The 17,638-nt window shown below is 45.9% G+C and overlaps 1 protein-coding gene across 1 annotated transcript in view; it reads right to left on the bottom strand.

Moving 5' to 3' along the window:
• tor3a (torsin family 3, member A) overlaps positions 1 to 16,949 on the bottom strand; it is a 34,243-nt gene extending 17,294 nt beyond the window's left edge. The window contains exons 1-4 of the mRNA XM_038794655.1: positions 16,679 to 16,949; positions 6,863 to 6,985; positions 5,282 to 5,547; positions 2,260 to 2,435 (exon numbers count right to left, since the gene is read on the bottom strand). Of these exons, the coding sequence (XP_038650583.1) occupies positions 2,260 to 2,435; positions 5,282 to 5,547; positions 6,863 to 6,985; positions 16,679 to 16,847 (734 nt within the window). The 5' untranslated portion in view covers positions 16,848 to 16,949. The remainder of the gene's footprint in view (positions 1 to 2,259; positions 2,436 to 5,281; positions 5,548 to 6,862; positions 6,986 to 16,678) is intronic.
• Between the last annotated feature and the right edge of the window lie 689 nt (positions 16,950 to 17,638).

Here is a 17,638-nt window from a genome sequence, read left to right as displayed (position 1 = left end):
GGAGCTTTGACTTACACAGAGGTACGAGGCAAGGGTGCCTGCTGTCACCGCTGCTGTTTGCACTGGCCATCGAGCCATTGGCCATGGCTCTCAGGGGGGTGGCAGGGGATAATGAGGGGACAGAGGGTGCATTGGGTGTCGCTCTATGTCGATGACCTCTTGATGTATGTTTCGGATCCGTTGGAGAGTATGGGAAGGATTACAGGCCTGTTGAGGAGGTTTGGAGGGTTCTCCGGGTACAAGCTGAATGTAGGGAAAAGCGAGGTATTCCCGGTGAATGATCTGGCACAGCGGGCTAATTTAGGGGGGATGCCATTTACGGTAGCGAGGGATAGGTTTAGGTATTTGGTGATTCAGGTGGCGAGGGAATGGATGGGGCTCCATAAGTGGAACTTAACAAAGCTGGTGGAGGAGGCCAGGGAGGATCTTTGGAGGTAGGATGCACTGCACTTAGCAGGGAGGGTTCAAGTGGTGAAAATGAATATTCTGCCGAGGTTCTTGTTTATTTTTCAGGCTCTTCCAAAAGGCCTCTTTTCGGAAAGTGGAGACAATCATCTCTGACTTTGTATGGGCGGGGAAGGTGCTGAGGGTGGGGAGGACCCTGCTACAGAGGCAGCAGGGGGGTGTTGGCGTTGCCAAACTTGCTTCATTAGTATTGGGTGGTGAATGTGGACAAGGTGCGCTGGTGGTGGGAAGGAGAAGGGGTAGAGTGGGTTAGGATGGAGGAGGAATCTTGTAAGGGGTCTAGTTTGAGGGCTATGGTGACGGCAGCATTGCCAATGGCTCCGAGTAGGTATTCAGGGAGACCTGTGGTGCAGTCCACGGTGAAGATATGGAATCGGCTCAGAAGGCATTTTAGGATGGAAGGGATGTCGGTGCTAATGCCGCTGTGCGAAAATCATGGGTTTGAGCTGGGGGTGATGGATAGTGTATACAGGAGGTGGAGGGAAGTGGGGCTGGTCAAGGTGAGGGATTTGTATTTGGAGGAAATGTTCGCCAGTCTGGAGCAGCTAAGGGAGAGGGTAGAGCTGCCGAGGGGTAGTGTGTTCAGGTATCTACAGGTTAGGGACTTTGTACGAAGGGTCTGGAAGGGGATTCCTAGATTGCCAGGATACACTCTGCTGGAGTGACTGCTGCTTCCGGATGTGGAAGGGGAGGGAAGAATTGGGGATATATATAAGTGGCTGGGGTAGCAGGGAGGTGAGCAGGTGGTGAAGATCAAGGAGAAATGGGAAGCGGAGTTGGGAACCAAGATCAATTGGGGAGTATGGAGTGAGGCACTGCGACGGGTAAACGGGACCTCATGCAAGGATGAGCCTGATACAGTTCAAGGTGGTGCACACGGTGCATATGACTAGGGCGAGAATGAGTGGGTTTTTTCAGGGGATAGTAGATGAATGTGAGAGGTATGGGCGGGGGCCAGCAAATCACGCGTGCGCATGTTTTGTGGTTGCAAAAAATTGGGATGATTCTGGGCAGGCGTGTTCGTGGTCTTAGCCAGGATAGCGGAGGAGGAAGTGGACCAAGACCCTTTGGTGGCGATATTTGGGGTTTCGGAGAAGCCGGAGCTCATGGAGAGGAGGAAGGCCGATGTCGTGGCGTTTGCTTCTCTGATTGCACGGCGGTGAATTTTGCTGGAGTGGCGGTCGGCATCGCTACCGGGGGTAGCAGCATGGTTGGGTGACCTGTACGACTTCCTGTGGTTAGAGAAGATAAAGTGTGAGTTAAGGGGCTCTGCAGGGGGGTTTGAGAAAAGGTGGGGGATGTTTGTGACCGTGTTTGAGCAGCTGTTTGTCGCAGGGGGGTGGGTAATGGGGAGAGGGGGGTGAAAATGGGGAAAAATCTGTACAGACTGTATAGTTGATTGTTAGGAAGTATGTTTCCCGGGGAGTTTACTTGCTGTAACCTACTTTGATACATATTTGTCATTATATACTATTTTTTTAAAAACAACTATCCATTTCTATCTTGATTTTCCTGTGGACCCAAGTCCTTCATGCTACCAGACACATTTCAAGAAAGAAGCCCAACATATATGACTTTGAATCTGAAAGAGACTCCCATGGGCCCATTTGTATTACAACAGGGCGAGTCCTGATTTTAGTAAAGGTGCTCTTACTGCCAAATGAGGCAACAATCAATCTCCAAAGTGTTTCAAAGACTTCTGCACCAGTGGCAGCTGTGACTGGTCGTACTGGGACCCGCCATTTTTTTTCAGGGTGTTGACTGATTAAGCCACCAGCTTTATCTTTGGATTACCTTAAGAAAATAAACATAGACTTTCTAAAGTCCACCCCATCCACATGGTCATAGTGGTCAATGTAAGGCTTGATGGCATCAATGAGGCCTGGATGCAGCTTTTCTGCCTCATAAAATATGAACAAGGATTGTTTGCATTGTTGTACAGCTGTCAGGATGAACTGCTGGAGTTGACCCTGAAAGAGAAAATGAATGACAGTGGGGTTTCCAGCTTTTCATATTCCAGGTTTTTAATCTCTACTTCCACCCCCCTCCCCCGGCCCACACGCACACAATCCCCTCCCTGTCCTCTTTCTCCGTATCACAGTCTGTTCACACATTTTGCTCTGGGAGAAACAGGATGAATTATTCAATTTATCACAACTGCCATCGGTAGCATTTACATATAGCATGTCAGATTAGTGGAGATAGTGTTCAATACAGTATATTGTTCTGAATCACAGACTGTGATTTGAATTCTCGCCCTTCATCTCAGGAACTGGTTGCCTTCGCCAGCTAATTATCAGTTAAATTAAACTTCCCTCGCATTGAATAATACTTTTGAAAATATTGCTAGCATTATTCCATTTCAATTAATTTTAAATTACCTTAAAGCTGGAAGATTTTTAAGGGCAGATCTAATTGAAATAGTTCAAAGGTGACAATTGGGTTCAAATTTTCCTTTATTCCTCACAGCCCCTGGGACCAGGAGTCAATTCTGACCTTGGGTGACTGTGTGGAGTTTGAAGTTCACTGAGTAGAACTATAGAATTCCTATAGTGCAGGAGGCCATTTGACCCATCACGTCTGCACTGACCCTCTTAAAGAGCACCCTACCTAAGCCCAGACCCCAACTACCTACTTCACCAGCGCATCCCAGGACACTTGGGGGTTAGGAGGATTGGCCATGCTAAATTGCTCCTTAGTGTCCAAAGGTTAGGTGAGGTTATGGGGATATGGAAGGGGTGTGGGTTGAGGTTGAGTGCTCTTTCAGTGGGGTGGTGCTGACTCGATGGGCCAAATGGCGGCCTCCTGTACTGTAGGGATGTAATCCCAAAACAAAGGCAGATTTCACCAGGTGCAGTTTGACCACATGTTTGGTAAGATTGGTGGGCCAAAGCTGACATTTAGTGAACACATTAGCACAGGGCTAAATCGCTGGCTTTGAAAGCACACCAAGGCAGGCTAGCAGCACAGTTCAATTCCTATACCAGCCTCCCCGAACAGACGCCGGAATGTGGCGACTAGGGGCTTTCCATTTGAAGCCTACTTGTGACAATAAGCGATTTTAATTTAATTTCACATTGGTGAAGCGAAATGTATACAGTAAATTCCCGGCATTTGCGTGGGTTCCTTGCCCACCGATTCTGCGAACGGTGAACCTGCGCGTGCGCAGAGTTGGCACATGCACAGCGCACATTTTCTATGTGGGGAAAGTGAAAATTCAACATTCTAAATCAGGAAGAATGAAGTTTTGCAGGTCGCAAACCATGGTTATGCAAACAACTCTTTTTGCACGGGTAAACTCATTTACAATAGAAGGGGTCGTAAACAACAAGAGTTGACTGTAATTCGAATAGATGACATCTTAATATAGGCATTCCCCACTGCTCAATACTTTTGAACAGAAAAATGGTTTTAAATTCCATTTCTTTTACAAGGTTTTCCAAAAGTGACCCTGCTCTTTATTTCCCTCAATGTTAATACCTTCACTTCCTCCAGTTGCAGTTGTGTCCCATCAATGATCTAGAACTAACGGATTTGAGTATGGGTGGTGGAATCTTGCTGAGGTGTCGAGTGCCTGGCCTGCTGGCTCCAAAGGGATGAGAGACAAATGGTGTCTCTTTTCAGGATGGCCCGCCAAACCACATGCAAACCAAGACCCAGAATGAAGACGTTGGGGGCTGAAGTCCGAACATGCGAGAGCTGTCAGCCAATCGGAAAACGACAGCTCTTGTGCTCAGCAGCGCCACTGCGGAGGCCGTGGCTGCTGCCGGGAGGACAGCCCCTGCAGCCCCAGGATTGCAGTGGCGCTTGGTTCCTGATAAGTGATGTTTGGGGGCGAGGGCCGCAGAGGGATTGGACGCAAGGGCAGGCAGCTGGCTCTCAGTGGGCTCCCCCTCTTCCTGATCTCCAATCACTTGATCTGGCACTTAGTGCCATTGATCAAGGGACTCACCTCCCCCCCCCCCCCCCCTTGAAGTGATACGCTGCCCGCACAGTTTCACCTGCCAAGTTTAACCAAGCTGCACGATGACAGATGTCCTTGCAGCTGGGTTAATCCCTTCAATTGTCATTCACTTGGACTGGGGGGCCCGTATCGCCCGCCACAGTCAGTGTGGTGGAGCATTCGGGGCCTCGAGGGCAACTGTCCGCAGGCTGTCAGCCGCCCAGTGTCGGGAGGTCAGACTGCACATGAGGCGCTCTGTAGCGGGGTGAGGGGCTCACTTGTGCCTGACACTGTGTCGCCCCTCACCTCCTCTGGGGGACTCCTGTAATCTGGCACATCATAATTGAAGGTTCTTTTATTTTTCTGCCTCTGTAGATAGTTCAGGCAGTGTCCTATTGGGCCCCCCTCCACCAACACCAAGACTCCCTCCCTCCCTCCCCACCACCCTCCTGTCCCCTCTCTCCCCACCACCCCTCTTCCTTTCCCTTCTGTTGGTACAGAGGCGAGGGTATCTGGTCTCTCCAGTGCAAAGTTCAGTGCTTGTACCATTTGATTTGTGTACAACTGTGTTGGGAACTGTTTTAATAATCAGAGTATCCTAACCCCCCCCCCCCCCCCCCCCTCCCCGTACATTGGTGCTGAGGGGAGGGTACCCTGTTTCTCCAACATAAAATTAGTGCTTGTACCGTTTGGCCTTGTATATATTTTTTTACTGTTTTATAAAAAGATATGAATTGGCAGCAGGGTTGGAGTACACATCACCCAGCCTAATTACCTGTCCTTCCCACCTCTAAGCTCATCGCCAGTGAGAACAGAAGATTCCGCACGTTGGGTCAATAATTGGTACCCAATCATTCCATCAGCTCTGCTTACCTTGTAAATGTCAACCATATTGGCATGTGGAAAGTGGAAGGGAGCGATGTAGAAATGCACACACTCGCTTCTCAGCCCATCTCGGTACAGATTATCTGCTATAATTTTGGCCACAAAGTTCTTGCCAGTACCGGACCAACCATGGAAGGAAAGCACCAGTGCTTTCTCGGGGCTTTTGGTTGCTAAGAAACCTTTCACCGCTTTTACCACAACCTCCTTGGCCAGGTGCTGCCCGTGTAACTTTTTGCTCAGGTCATGCTGAAGTCCTGGTGAGAAAATGCACAAATCCAAATCTTATTGTACTTTTCCATTCCTACCTTCGATAAAATTCTGTTCATAACCTAACTTCATTGCAGTGTTAATGTAAGCCTACATGTGACAATAAATATTATTATTATTATCAAAATGAAAAATTCTGGGCTGGAATTGGGTGTAACCTCTTGTGTGCTGTGTGACCTCTTTAGCTTCAAAATTGTTATCCACAGCATGCACCATCAATACCGTTTGATGCACATACACCAGAATTAGGAGCAGGTAAATCAGTGTGAAGTGAAGGCTATGTGCCTGTAACTTTTTTTTTCTTTATTCATTCACAGGATGTGGGCGTCAACCCCCTCTCGGGGCATTTAAGAGTCAACCACATTGCTGTGGATCTGGAGTTGCATATAGCCAGACCAGGTCAGGATGACAGATTTCCTTCCCTAAAGGAACCAGATGTTTTTTTCGGCAATGGTTTCTTGGTTACCTTTAGGCTTTCACCATCTGCCATGGCGGGATTTGAACCCAGGTCCCCAAAGCATGACTCTGTGTCTCTGGATTACTAGCCCAGCGGGAATAACACCACGCCACTGCCTCCCTCTGCCTCTACAACAAACTCCTGCTTTCAGTCTTGCTCTTTTGGGCAGTTGCAAAGTGGTTCATAGAAAGATGGGAAGAACACTCTAGGCTTCATACTTCTTTTCAGTGATTTGAAGTTGACAAAGGTAGATTTCGTGGAAAAGAAAGGAACACACTTGCTGAGTCTTGAGACTTTTTGCTGTTCCTAAAATTTCTAAAAAGCACTTTGTTGGTATCAAAGATGGGATGACCGTACCTCCTAATAGCATTCGTTGGTCACCTTTTGCTGGGACCAAGAAAATGGGGCGGGGGAATCACAGGACCCCAATCATCCGTATCTCCACCCGTCACACCCTGCGAAGGCACATGCTGCTTCAAGTCTAATGGGACCCACAATTGAAGAAGACGATACATAATTGTATATCATGAGTACTACTGCTGGGCACCAATGTATTTGGACATCATCCCAGTCGAGGTGAATATAGTAGCATTAGCTGGTGCAGTCTGGAATCTGTACCATTGGGCGCAGTGCCCGTTAATTGGAAGAAACTACTGTGAGTCGACCTTGGGACCAAACATGTTCCCAAAAGCAAAACAAAGGCACTTAATCTCATAAAACATAACAAACGCAAGAGTCTGTGCTCCTTAGCTGTTGGGCACCAAATATTCATTGACGTTAACAGGGTAATACTCAGGTACATTGGGCTGTCTCCTAACACTGTAGGTCAACTCTTATTCCCAAACCTGTAATGTTGTTAGTTAGCCGGCAGTCTCCTGATTCACAACACTCATGTACACTGCAGTACCAGCTTAGTATCTCCTGATAACGATCCTGGATTAAAAAGGACCAGGCCTCCAAAGTGTTTGCTAAAATCAAAGAAGAAAAAAATGCTTTATACCAGTAAAGAAACATATTGGATTTAATCTTTCTGATCTTCTTTATTTAAAAAAAACTTATTAAATTCACTAAAATCTCACATTTCCCTGCCTGTTATGTAGTATTATTTGAGGTGGCTATTATTAGTGAATATCCTGAATATAATTTTTGTTTTTTTCTGGTAGTATGAGGCCTATTTTGAGCACACAAGGTAAGTGAAAAGTGCTGGGTGATTTTAGACAGTATATAATGCCTAAGGGTGCTCCTCAGTGGATACTTGGGGTCATTCTGGCCTGCTCTGAATACCAGACTCGCCAGACAAATCATCACCTTCACAACGAACAGATCTACTCTCATGCTTCACAGTCATTCATGCTGAAAAATGTCCCTCCATGCTTTAGTCATGTTTGTTGAAGGAGTGGGTGCAATCATCTGAACATATGAATCAAGAGTATGAGTCGACCATTCGGGCCCTCGATCCAACTCCTCCATTTGGTAATATCATGGCTGATGTGATCCAATCCACTTTTGTGTATATCCTCCTATACCGTTTGACTCCCACACCAAAATAATCTATGTAACTTCAGCCTTAAAAATCTTCAATGACCTGTGTGACGACTAGGAGATGTTAGGAAAATGGATCGAAGATGCAGTGGGCATGCAAGGGGTTAACAGTCTGAGGGTAAAACTGCTAGCACTGAGTCAAAGGTACACCCGCACCTGGCCTGAATTACATTGTCCCAGAGACAGACTTTCGGACAGGGCCTGAAGGAGCTGCACTAACAACAGAAATGTGTTCTGTAATGCAAGTATCATTTTTGACTGGCTGTGTAAGTGGAGTTGAGAGCTGTATGTTTATTTTATGTGCTGTTTAATGGGAAATGTTGTGTTGGGGTTAAGATATACCTGTAAGCTGTTGGTTTGATGTTTAAATATTGTTTTCCTTTTGTTATAATAAGCTTTTGTTTGTAAAAAAATAACTAAAATCACTACTGGAGTTAATCGGCCTTTCCGTGCAGTCTTAAAAATAAAAAAAGTTACGGTTCTGGTTCATTACCTTAGCCGCTGTTGAGATCTGGGGCTGGATTCTCCATCGGCGGGATCCTCCGTTTCACCGGCAGTGCACTCACTCCCATGGATTTCTCAATGGCATGGGGGTGCCCACAATGGAAACCCCATTGGCCAGCTGCTGAGACGGACAATCCCACTGCTGGTGGGAGAGCGCAGCACCCAAAAACGCAACTCCTGACCTCTTATACCCTTTCACTCAACACCTGGGGTGTCAGGAGAACTTAGTCATGCAAAGGAAACAATGCTAAACATCCAACTACCATTTACACTTGTCCATGCCACTCTTAGATCACTAAAATGGTCCTCTCGTCCTTTCAAGGAAAACTGACCTTCAAAGCAATACCAAAGGTAAGGGCCATCAGAGTGAAAGATCTTGCATTCAAATTCTGGGCAGACACATAGGAGAGTCTATAGGAGTGGGCAAGGTTGGAGGCACGCTAACCGCTGAAGGTTGGTGAAGCCAGAACAAGGCTCATGAAAACTCCTCTTAGCTCATCTTGCAGGAGGAGTTTGGCCACTCAGATGAACACACAGGCACTCCTCCTCTTCCCATGACAAGAAAGTGGAAATCCATGTCTACTTTGATGGATAGTACTTTGCGCAGAACTGAGTACAGGTAACAGCAAAAGTTATAACTCCACTCCAAGTGCTTTAGAGAAGATAAGACAGACAAAGAAGAACCACCTGTTTACATTGCTACCTCTAAAGTTGTATCTACCTGAGGGATATCTGCTTCAAACTCCTCAGCGAATGGATCTTTGGAATTAGCCATGTATCCTTGACTCAAATGGGTCATAAAAAGGATGGAAATGTTTTGGGATGAGAATGCAAAGCAGTGATTTGGGAATAGATCTGAAGCAGTAATCTTAGTAAACCTATTCTACTCATTTTCATCCACGTCCATAAAAAGCAGTAACACAGGAGAAATCCTATGGATTTCCATACAGAGCCAAGACCATAGATTCTCCTTTTCTGAGACTATGTCCCCACGCCGTCGGGAATTTGGCCAGTCGGGGATAGAGGATAGTGGGGCGGGCCTCATCCAATAGCTTGATGCGGAGGATAATCAGTGTGGTGTACTCCCCGAGTACGGCACATTTCGGCGGGTGGAGAATCATGGAACCAGCGCTGGTTCCGATTTCGTGCGGGAAACTGGATTCTGCGCCCTCTTGTCGAAGCGATTTTGGTGTCCGGGTGTGGAGAATCCAGCCCCATATCTCTGGATTTGGTAGGCTAAACAGGTTTCAGGTTACGCAACAATTTGTTCGAGATTTTAAAGAGTATAAATTTCAGGTTTGCATCATGCAAATTTTGGAAATAGCTGCCAACTATATTCATAACCGAACTGTTTCAAGTTGATGGGTTGCCACAATTGAAGATAAATGTCTACTAAATTGATGTGCTGTCATTTGACAATATCTTTTTGCAGTGTGTGTGTTACCTTCTGAGCTGACAAATGCCAGATATTTGGAGTTTTGAAATGCAGAACATGTCCTATCTGTGCTGTAATAAGACCGTAAGACAAAGGAGCAGAATTAGGACGCTCGGCCCATCGAGTCTGCTCCGCCATTCAATCATGGCTGATATTTTACTCATCCCCATTCTCCTGCCTTCTCCCCATAACCCCTGATCCCCTTATTTTTTTAATTTATTTATAAATTTAGAGTATCCAATCATTTTTTTTCCAATGAAGTGGCAATTTAGTGTGACCAATCCACCTAACCTGCACGTCTTTGGGTTGTGGGGGTGAAACCCACACAGACACGGGGAGAATATGCAAACTCCACATAGACAGTGACCCGGGGCCGGAATCGAACCCGGGTCCTCAGCGCCATAGGCAGCAGTGCTAACCACTGCACCACTCTGCCGCCACTGATCCCCTTATTAATCAAGAACCTATCTATCTCTGTCTTAAAGACACTGTGATTTGGCCTCCACAGCCTTCTGTGGCAAAGAGTTCCACAGATTCACCACCCTGTGGATGAAGAAGTTCCTCTTTATCTCAGTTTTAAAGGATCGTCCCTTTGGAATGAAATTGTGTCCTCTGCTTCTAGTTTTTCCTATGAGTGGAAACACCCTCTCCATGTCCACTCTATCCAGGCCTCGCAGTATCTTGTAAGTTTCAATAAGATCCTCACTCATCCTTCTGAACTCCAACGAGTACAGACCCAGAGTCCTCAACAATTCCTCATACGACACTCACTGTAAGCAGACATTTTACAAAGACTCATTGAGAAAGAACTGCAATTTTTGAACACGGGGCTGGATTCTCCCAAAATGAGACTATGTCCCCACACCGACGTAAAAACGGTGGAGTTTTACTCCCGAGATTCCTTGAAAAATGTTCAACGAATTCTGAGCCCTGCAGGGAGCCAGCAATGACCCAGAGTGAATCTCTCCGCTTTTGATGCAGATACGGGCCCCCGCATGTCCTGGTCATGCGCATAGTGGCGACCTCCAGCGGCAGCGCCGTGCTCCATGGTGGATTCAGAACGCGGAGCCAGACAAAAAAAACCCCGATCGGCCGCACGCCCGTGCCTCAAACCCCGCGCCTTTAATTGCAGGCCGTCTATAAGGCCTCCCTGGTCTCCGATGCGCCTGCCCCAGACCAGGGTGGCCGCGTACCGAGTTCCACGCCATCGGGAACCCAGCCGGTCGTGAGCGGAGGTTAATGAGCGGGCATCTGGCAATAGGCCCCCGGCGATGTGGCGTACTCCCTGGTGACGCAGATTTTCGGTGCCCAGAGAATCGCTGGACCCGATTACGGTGTAACGATGGATTCTCTGCCCTGGCGCCGGCCGCGATTACGGCTTCGGGCTGCGGAGAATCCAGCCCAGGGTGTTCATAGTGGAGATCAGAATAGAATTTTGAAACCCTGGAAATATGGAAAGACGTGAATAATGTTCAAATCTGCTAAAAGTTGCTGAAAAAGGATGTGAAGAGTGAACACGAAGTAAGGCTGCAAGTACAATAGTGGGTGGGTGAGTGAAGGGGGTTGCAAATTTTGTACTTACTGCTCCAGTAGAAATGAAAGGTAATATGTGACAGAACGAGCATTTTTTCCTCAAAGGCAAAACTATGAGGCAACAGTGTTAAAAAACAAGCCAGGACCATAGGTGCAGTGGTTAGCACAACCCAAATATATGCATGGTAGGTGATTGGCCTTACTAAATTGCTCCTTAATTGGGAAATATAAGAATTGGGCACTTTAAATTAAAAAAAAAACACAAAAAACATTGGAACTGATGTGAGTAGCTATACTTACAACACTGTTGATGAGGCACTGTTACAAATTATATACCACCTTAAAGCTAATTAACAAACAAAGAAAACAGATGACAGATTTTGAACACCTTGATTGCATGATTTGAACCATAGTAAACGTAACTTATGAATGTCATGTATTTAATATTATGGCTGAGGTGGCATGGTGGCAAAGCGGTTAGCTGCCTACGGCGCTGAGGGCCCGGGTTCAATCCTGGCCCCAGGTCACTGTCCGTGTGGGGTTTGCACATTCTCCCCATGTCTGCATAGGTTTCACCCGCACAACCCAAAGATGTGCAGGGTAGGTGGATTGGCCACGCTAAAATGCCCCTTAATTGGAAAAAAATATTTGGGTACGCTAAATTTAGTTTTTTTTTAATATTATGCCTCAAAGTGAAAACGTGCCCAATGAACAGTATGTGGCTGCAGAATCATGTGAATTCGGACAGCTAAAAGATGATCTAATTAAAGATAGAATAATCTTAGGCATATGAGATCCCTCACTGAGAGCAAGTCTACTGAGAGAGGAGAAAGTTATATTCAAAAAAGCAATGGACCTGTGTAGAAATGCAGAGGTTGTACCGCGTCAGTTACAACATGTATGGCAGAACACACCAGGAGGTACATTATGCTGAGAAGCCAAAAGAGCAGAGCAATCACAGATAATCGGCATACAAGGGAAAGGAAGGATTGTCCAGCATGTGGAAAGCATGTTTTAATTGCAAGAAGCTGAATCATTTCACGCACAAGTGTTTGATTAGAAACATGCTAAACAAGCCTATAGAGATATCCACTGGAGGGATATCAGCACTATATGAAGCACTATATATGATACAACATGTTAGTTCTGCCAAGTGTATAGGTGAGAAATGGTTTGTGACTGTTAGAATGATGATGGCAGAAGGAGAACACGAGAGAACAAGAAATGCCAGACACTGGCGCATCAAGCAACACAGAACTGTGCGAAGTGGATTAACATGCTGGTCCAAAATGAAGCCCTCAAAAGTAAGGGTGAGGATATATGGAACATAGGACATAGAACAGTACAGCACAGAACAGGCCCTTCGGCCCTCGATGTTGTGCCGAGCAATGATCACCCTACTCAAACCCACGTATCCACCCTATACCCGTAACCCAACAACCCCCCCTTAACCTTACTTTTTTAGGACACTACGGGCAATTTAGCATGGCCAATCCACCTAACCTGCACATCTTTGGACTGTGGGAGGAAACCGGATTACCCGGAGGAAACCCATGCACACACGGGGAGGACGTGCAGACTCCGCACAGACAGTGACCCAGCCGGGAACCGAACCTGGGACCCTGGAGCTGTGAAGCATTTATGCTAACCACCATGCTACCGTGCTGCCCCCAATGCAATATGATGGCACAAAACTCATACAGAGAAGACAAGTTAGTCCGAGAGCCCAAGGCAATGGCAAGAAGGAAGATCTAGAGTTCCAGATCGTAGTCGATATGTAACAACCACTCATCTCAGCTGGAGCAAGCTTGGACTGGGAACCCTAAGCATGCCAACAGAGATTTACAATGTGTCGCAGCACACAAAGCCATTGGCTGCCGAACAGTTCCCAGGGGAGGACAAAGATATGTTTACAGAGTTTGGATGTCTATCTGCAAAATATAATTTCAAAGGAAATGAGAGTCTAAGACCAATTCAGCATCTGCAAAGAAGAATTCCAGCCACCCTCAAGTCCAGATAGATGAGCTGGAAAAGAAGGGAGTAGTTAAGAAAGTGACAACTCCCAACAGACTGGATTAGCTGCATAGTAATATTGAAACAATCTGGATAGCTGAGAGTATGCTTCGACCCAAAGAATCTAAATAAAGTGCTAAAGAGATCTCGCTATCCCATGCCAACCATTGAAGGCATTTTGCCACAACTTGCCAAGGTAAATATCTTCACGGTCCTAGATGTGAAGAATGGTTACTGGCAAGTGAAGCTGGATGAAAGCAGCAGCTTTCTAACTACATTCTGAATGCCGTTTGGGAGATATTGATTGGTTGCACATGCCGGGTAGCATTTCCACGGCTCTCGAAGAGTATCAACGCAGACAGCATGAGATAGAGATCTTCCTGGGTTAGAAGCCATAGTGGATAATCTACCAGTCTATGGCTGTGGAGATACAATGGTAGAAGTCATAGCCAATCATGATTTGAATTCAATAGGATTTCTGGAGAGAACTTGTCAGATGAAATTTGTCTTCTGTTCATTAGGAAAAGTGAGATGTTTGTATCTTTTGCTCATTACGAAAAGGCAGATATTTGGGGTTTTGAAATGCAACAATGTCCTTTCGGCTTGCTGTAGTCACATGACCTCTGCCATAAGGCATTTTACATAGAAACATACATAGAAAATAGGAGCAGGAGGAGGCCAATTGGCTCTTCGAGCCTGCTCTACCATTCATTATGATCTTGGCTAATCATCAAGTTCAATCCCTTTCATTCACTTTGTAAGTAGACATTTTACATATGTTCAATAAAGACTCAGACTGAGAAAGCACTGCAGTCTTTAAACACAAAACACCAGGTTTGCATTCTGTTCTGGAACTCTCTAAAAGCTGCACTGCGGAGCAGGCCAGCTAATTTTCTGTGGTTATGGGAGTGCACCGAAGGTTCTGCAGAAAGATTCCTGGGATGGCAGGATTTCCTTCAGGAGAGATTGAGGAAACCGGACCAACATTCTTAGACTTTAGAAGAACGAGAGGTGATTGTATTCAGAGATTTAAAATTCTTACATGGCTCAATTGGGTCGATGCAGGAAGGATAATTCCCCTGGCTGTAGGGTCTAGAACCGGGGACACCATTTTAGAATAAAGGAGGCGATTGAGGACTGAGATGAGGAGGAAGTTCTTCAGTCAGTGGTGGTGAATTTTTGGAATTCTCTCTTTCAGATGGCTTTAAAGGCTCAGTCATTGAGAATATACACAAGACAGAAACTGGCAGCTTTTTAGATATTAAACGCATCAAGGGATATGGGGATAGTGCAGGAAAATGGCATTGAGGCGGAAAATAAGCCATGGTCTAGTTGAACGATGGAGCAAGGGTCGAGATGCTGAATGGCCTAATACTGCTCACATTTCCCATATTACTATGACTTGCCCTTAAGTGTTCATTTATGCAAACTTGACTGACAATAAAAATAGTTTTAACAAATAAAAAGAGTGAAATGCTGGGGTAGGGACAGGGTTAACCCCATTATATATTAAACATAATTTTGGGCACTTCAACATTGAAACTCCCTTTCAATTTTATTAAGATAACTGAAAGAAGAAAGGCAGATTGACAATAAATGAAGCCAAGAAATGATGAGAGCTGCCACACGTTATGGCAGAGGTATCGTTTGTTTTATTTTCAGGTTGTAGGAAACATTGACATGGCCGGTGCTTATCACCCATTTCAGACTGCCCTGACACGGTAGTGGTGGTGCTGCTGATGTTGATGCTGGTGATGACAGTGATGGTAATGACGGTGGTGGTGGTGATGATAGTGCTGATGATAATGGTGCTGCTGGTGATGATGGTACGCGAGGTGGTGACGGTGCTAGCGATGGTGATGCTGCTGCTAGTGGTGACACTGCTAATGGTGATGGTTCTAGTGGTGGTGATGGTGCTGGTGTTGGTTATGGTGATGCTGCTAGCAGTGGTGATGCTGCTGCTGGTGGTGGTGATGTTGCTGGTGGCAATGATGGTGCTAGCAGTGGTGATGGTGATGCTGCTGCTGGTGGTGACACTGCTAATGGTGATGGTTCTAGTGGTGGTGATGGTGCTGGTGTTGGTTATGGTGATGCTGCTAGCAGTGGTGAAGCTGCTGCTGGTGGTGGTGATGTTGCTGGTGGCAATGATGGTGCTAGCAGTGGTGATGGTGATGCTGCTGCTGGTGGTGACACTGCTAATGGTGATGGTTCTAGTGGTGGTGATGGTGCTGGTGTTAGAGATGGTGCTGATGGTGATAGTGCTGGTGGTGATGATGTTGGTGGTGTTGGTTTTGGTGATGGTGTTGCTGCTAGCGGTGATGAAGCTGCTGCTGGTGGTGATGCTGCTGCTGGTGTTGACAGTGCACCTCTTTCTTGAACCATTGTACTGTCCGGTGTTCGGGAGAATATTACAGAAATTGAACAATTCAGCGGAGTAGGCAGTCCATTAGTTCTGTAGATAATTTTCACCATGATGAATGGACAACACCACGAACGGATGCCTACATATGTGTGTAAATAACTTTGCCAAGTGTACATAGCTGCTGTTGTTGAGCGGGGGCATAATACCGTCCGTTGACTTCTCGGGAAAAATTAAAACGTCAGCAGCAGCAGTGATCCATGGGGGGGGGGGGGGGGGGTGCTCTATTGGGAGGGTGTGGGAAGACTGAGGCGCGTGGGGTAACGTCTAGTTAATTGCTATTGTATATTCTCTTTCTGCACTAAGTTAATGTTCACTCTAATTTGCTGTGTTAGGATTATTACTATTTATTATGAAAAATGTTGCAAAACTTTAATAAAAAATATTTTTTAAAAAAAAATGAATGGAGTATAATGACATTTTTCCGTTGTGTTGTGGAGGATCTCATTGCGAAGTTTGTTAAAATGGCAAGAAGAAACATTTTGGCTGACAAATTGATGGGATCAATGTAATTCCGTACATGCCCCAGAAAGGGCAGCCATTCAGCACCATCAATGCCTCTCAAACAGCCATGAGGGGTAAGAGTGGTTCTCCTCTTTTCTGCCACTGTTAATTGATAAATTGTTGGCCTGAGGCTTTAATATAACTTCTTTCGCTTCTGTAAACAGTGCCTGAAAAGGTGGACTGAACTCTGGTTTAAAATCTTACCTGAAGGATGACACCTTTGACAATTCACCGCACCCAATATTGTGCCGAGTTGCCAGACTGGTCAACGGTTTCAGGTTCAGACACTTCTGGCAATCACAGTAAATTGTATCTGGATAAACTTACATCATGACGATGGTATCTATCAATTATTCAGTGGTAGGTAGCATAAATGTCAGGAGTAAATAAGTGGGCTAAGTGACCATGATCTTTATACTTTCCCTTCTATTATAAACAGGCTCTGCAGTCATTCCCATACAAAATGCTGCAGCTTCCCTCCTGTTGTTTTACTGCATTGGGACTCTGTAATTTTACTTGCTTTCAGACATTCATTGTCCTGTACTTAAATAATTTGAATCCCTCAATCAGTTTGCAGTTTAAGATAACTCCTTGGAATTGTGTGCTTTGCCTGTAATTCCCTTCCAAATACCCATTATTTTATACTCCGATCTTGACAGAGTCATCGTCTGTAACTCATTTTATTCTTGACACATATTTTTACTCACTCACCATTCTGCTTCGAGATGTCTGTCAGCTCTTTATTCTCACAGTCCGAGTTCCAGAACTGGCCAGGAAGAGAGTGAAAAATCTCTGAAAATGTCCCGAGCTGCTCCTGAAATAGATTTCCTTTCACTGCCTGTAACCACCAGCACAACAGTAGGAGCCATTGGAAATTCATCGAAGGACAGGACGCCCTTAGACCTGAAATGTAGAGCTTGCGGGGATTCGGGAAGAAGAGTGAAAAGGCGACAGCTCCCTCTGTGCCAGTAGCTGCATTAAACACTCTTCATTCTTTGTCAATATTTATCTGTAACATTACTTGCTGTTAACCACGTGAACTGCCAGCAGACCCAGGTTAGTGAACCCGATCAAGCCAGGCACTTTTCCAATGTGACAGGGCAATAAACGACATGTGTACTGTAGATGTGGGGGAGCTATTGTGTTGTACATTATATAGTACGTGTCAAAAGTTAATTAAAACAGGGCAGCACAGTGGCGCAGTGGGTTAGCCCTGCTGCCTCAAGGCGCTGAGTTACCAGGTTCGATCCCGGCTCTGGGTCACTGTCCATGTGGAGTTTGCACATTCTCTCCGTGTTTGCGTGGGTTTTGCCTCCACAACCCAAAGATGTGCAGGGTGGGTGGATTGGCCACGCTAAATTGCCCCTTAATTGGAAAAAAATGAATTGGGTACTCTAAATTTGAAAAAAAAGTTGATTAAAATAAGCTGAGATATAAGAATACATATAAGCAGCATGATAGCACAGTGGTTAAGACTGTGGCCTCTCAGCGCCAGGGTCCCAGGTTCGATTCCTGGCTGGGTCACTGCACGTTCTCCCCATCTCTGCGTGGGTTTCCTCCTGGTGCTCCGGTTTCCTCCCACTAGTCCCGAAAGATGTGCTGTTAGGTGAATTGGATATTCTGAACTCTCCCTCTGTGTACCCGAACAGGCGCTGGAGTGTGGTGACTAGG

Source organism: Scyliorhinus canicula, chromosome 4 (genome assembly GCF_902713615.1).
Source record: "Scyliorhinus canicula chromosome 4, sScyCan1.1, whole genome shotgun sequence".
Taxonomy (NCBI): domain Eukaryota; kingdom Metazoa; phylum Chordata; class Chondrichthyes; order Carcharhiniformes; family Scyliorhinidae; genus Scyliorhinus; species Scyliorhinus canicula.
This window is presented reverse-complemented; position numbering and strand designations above follow the sequence as displayed.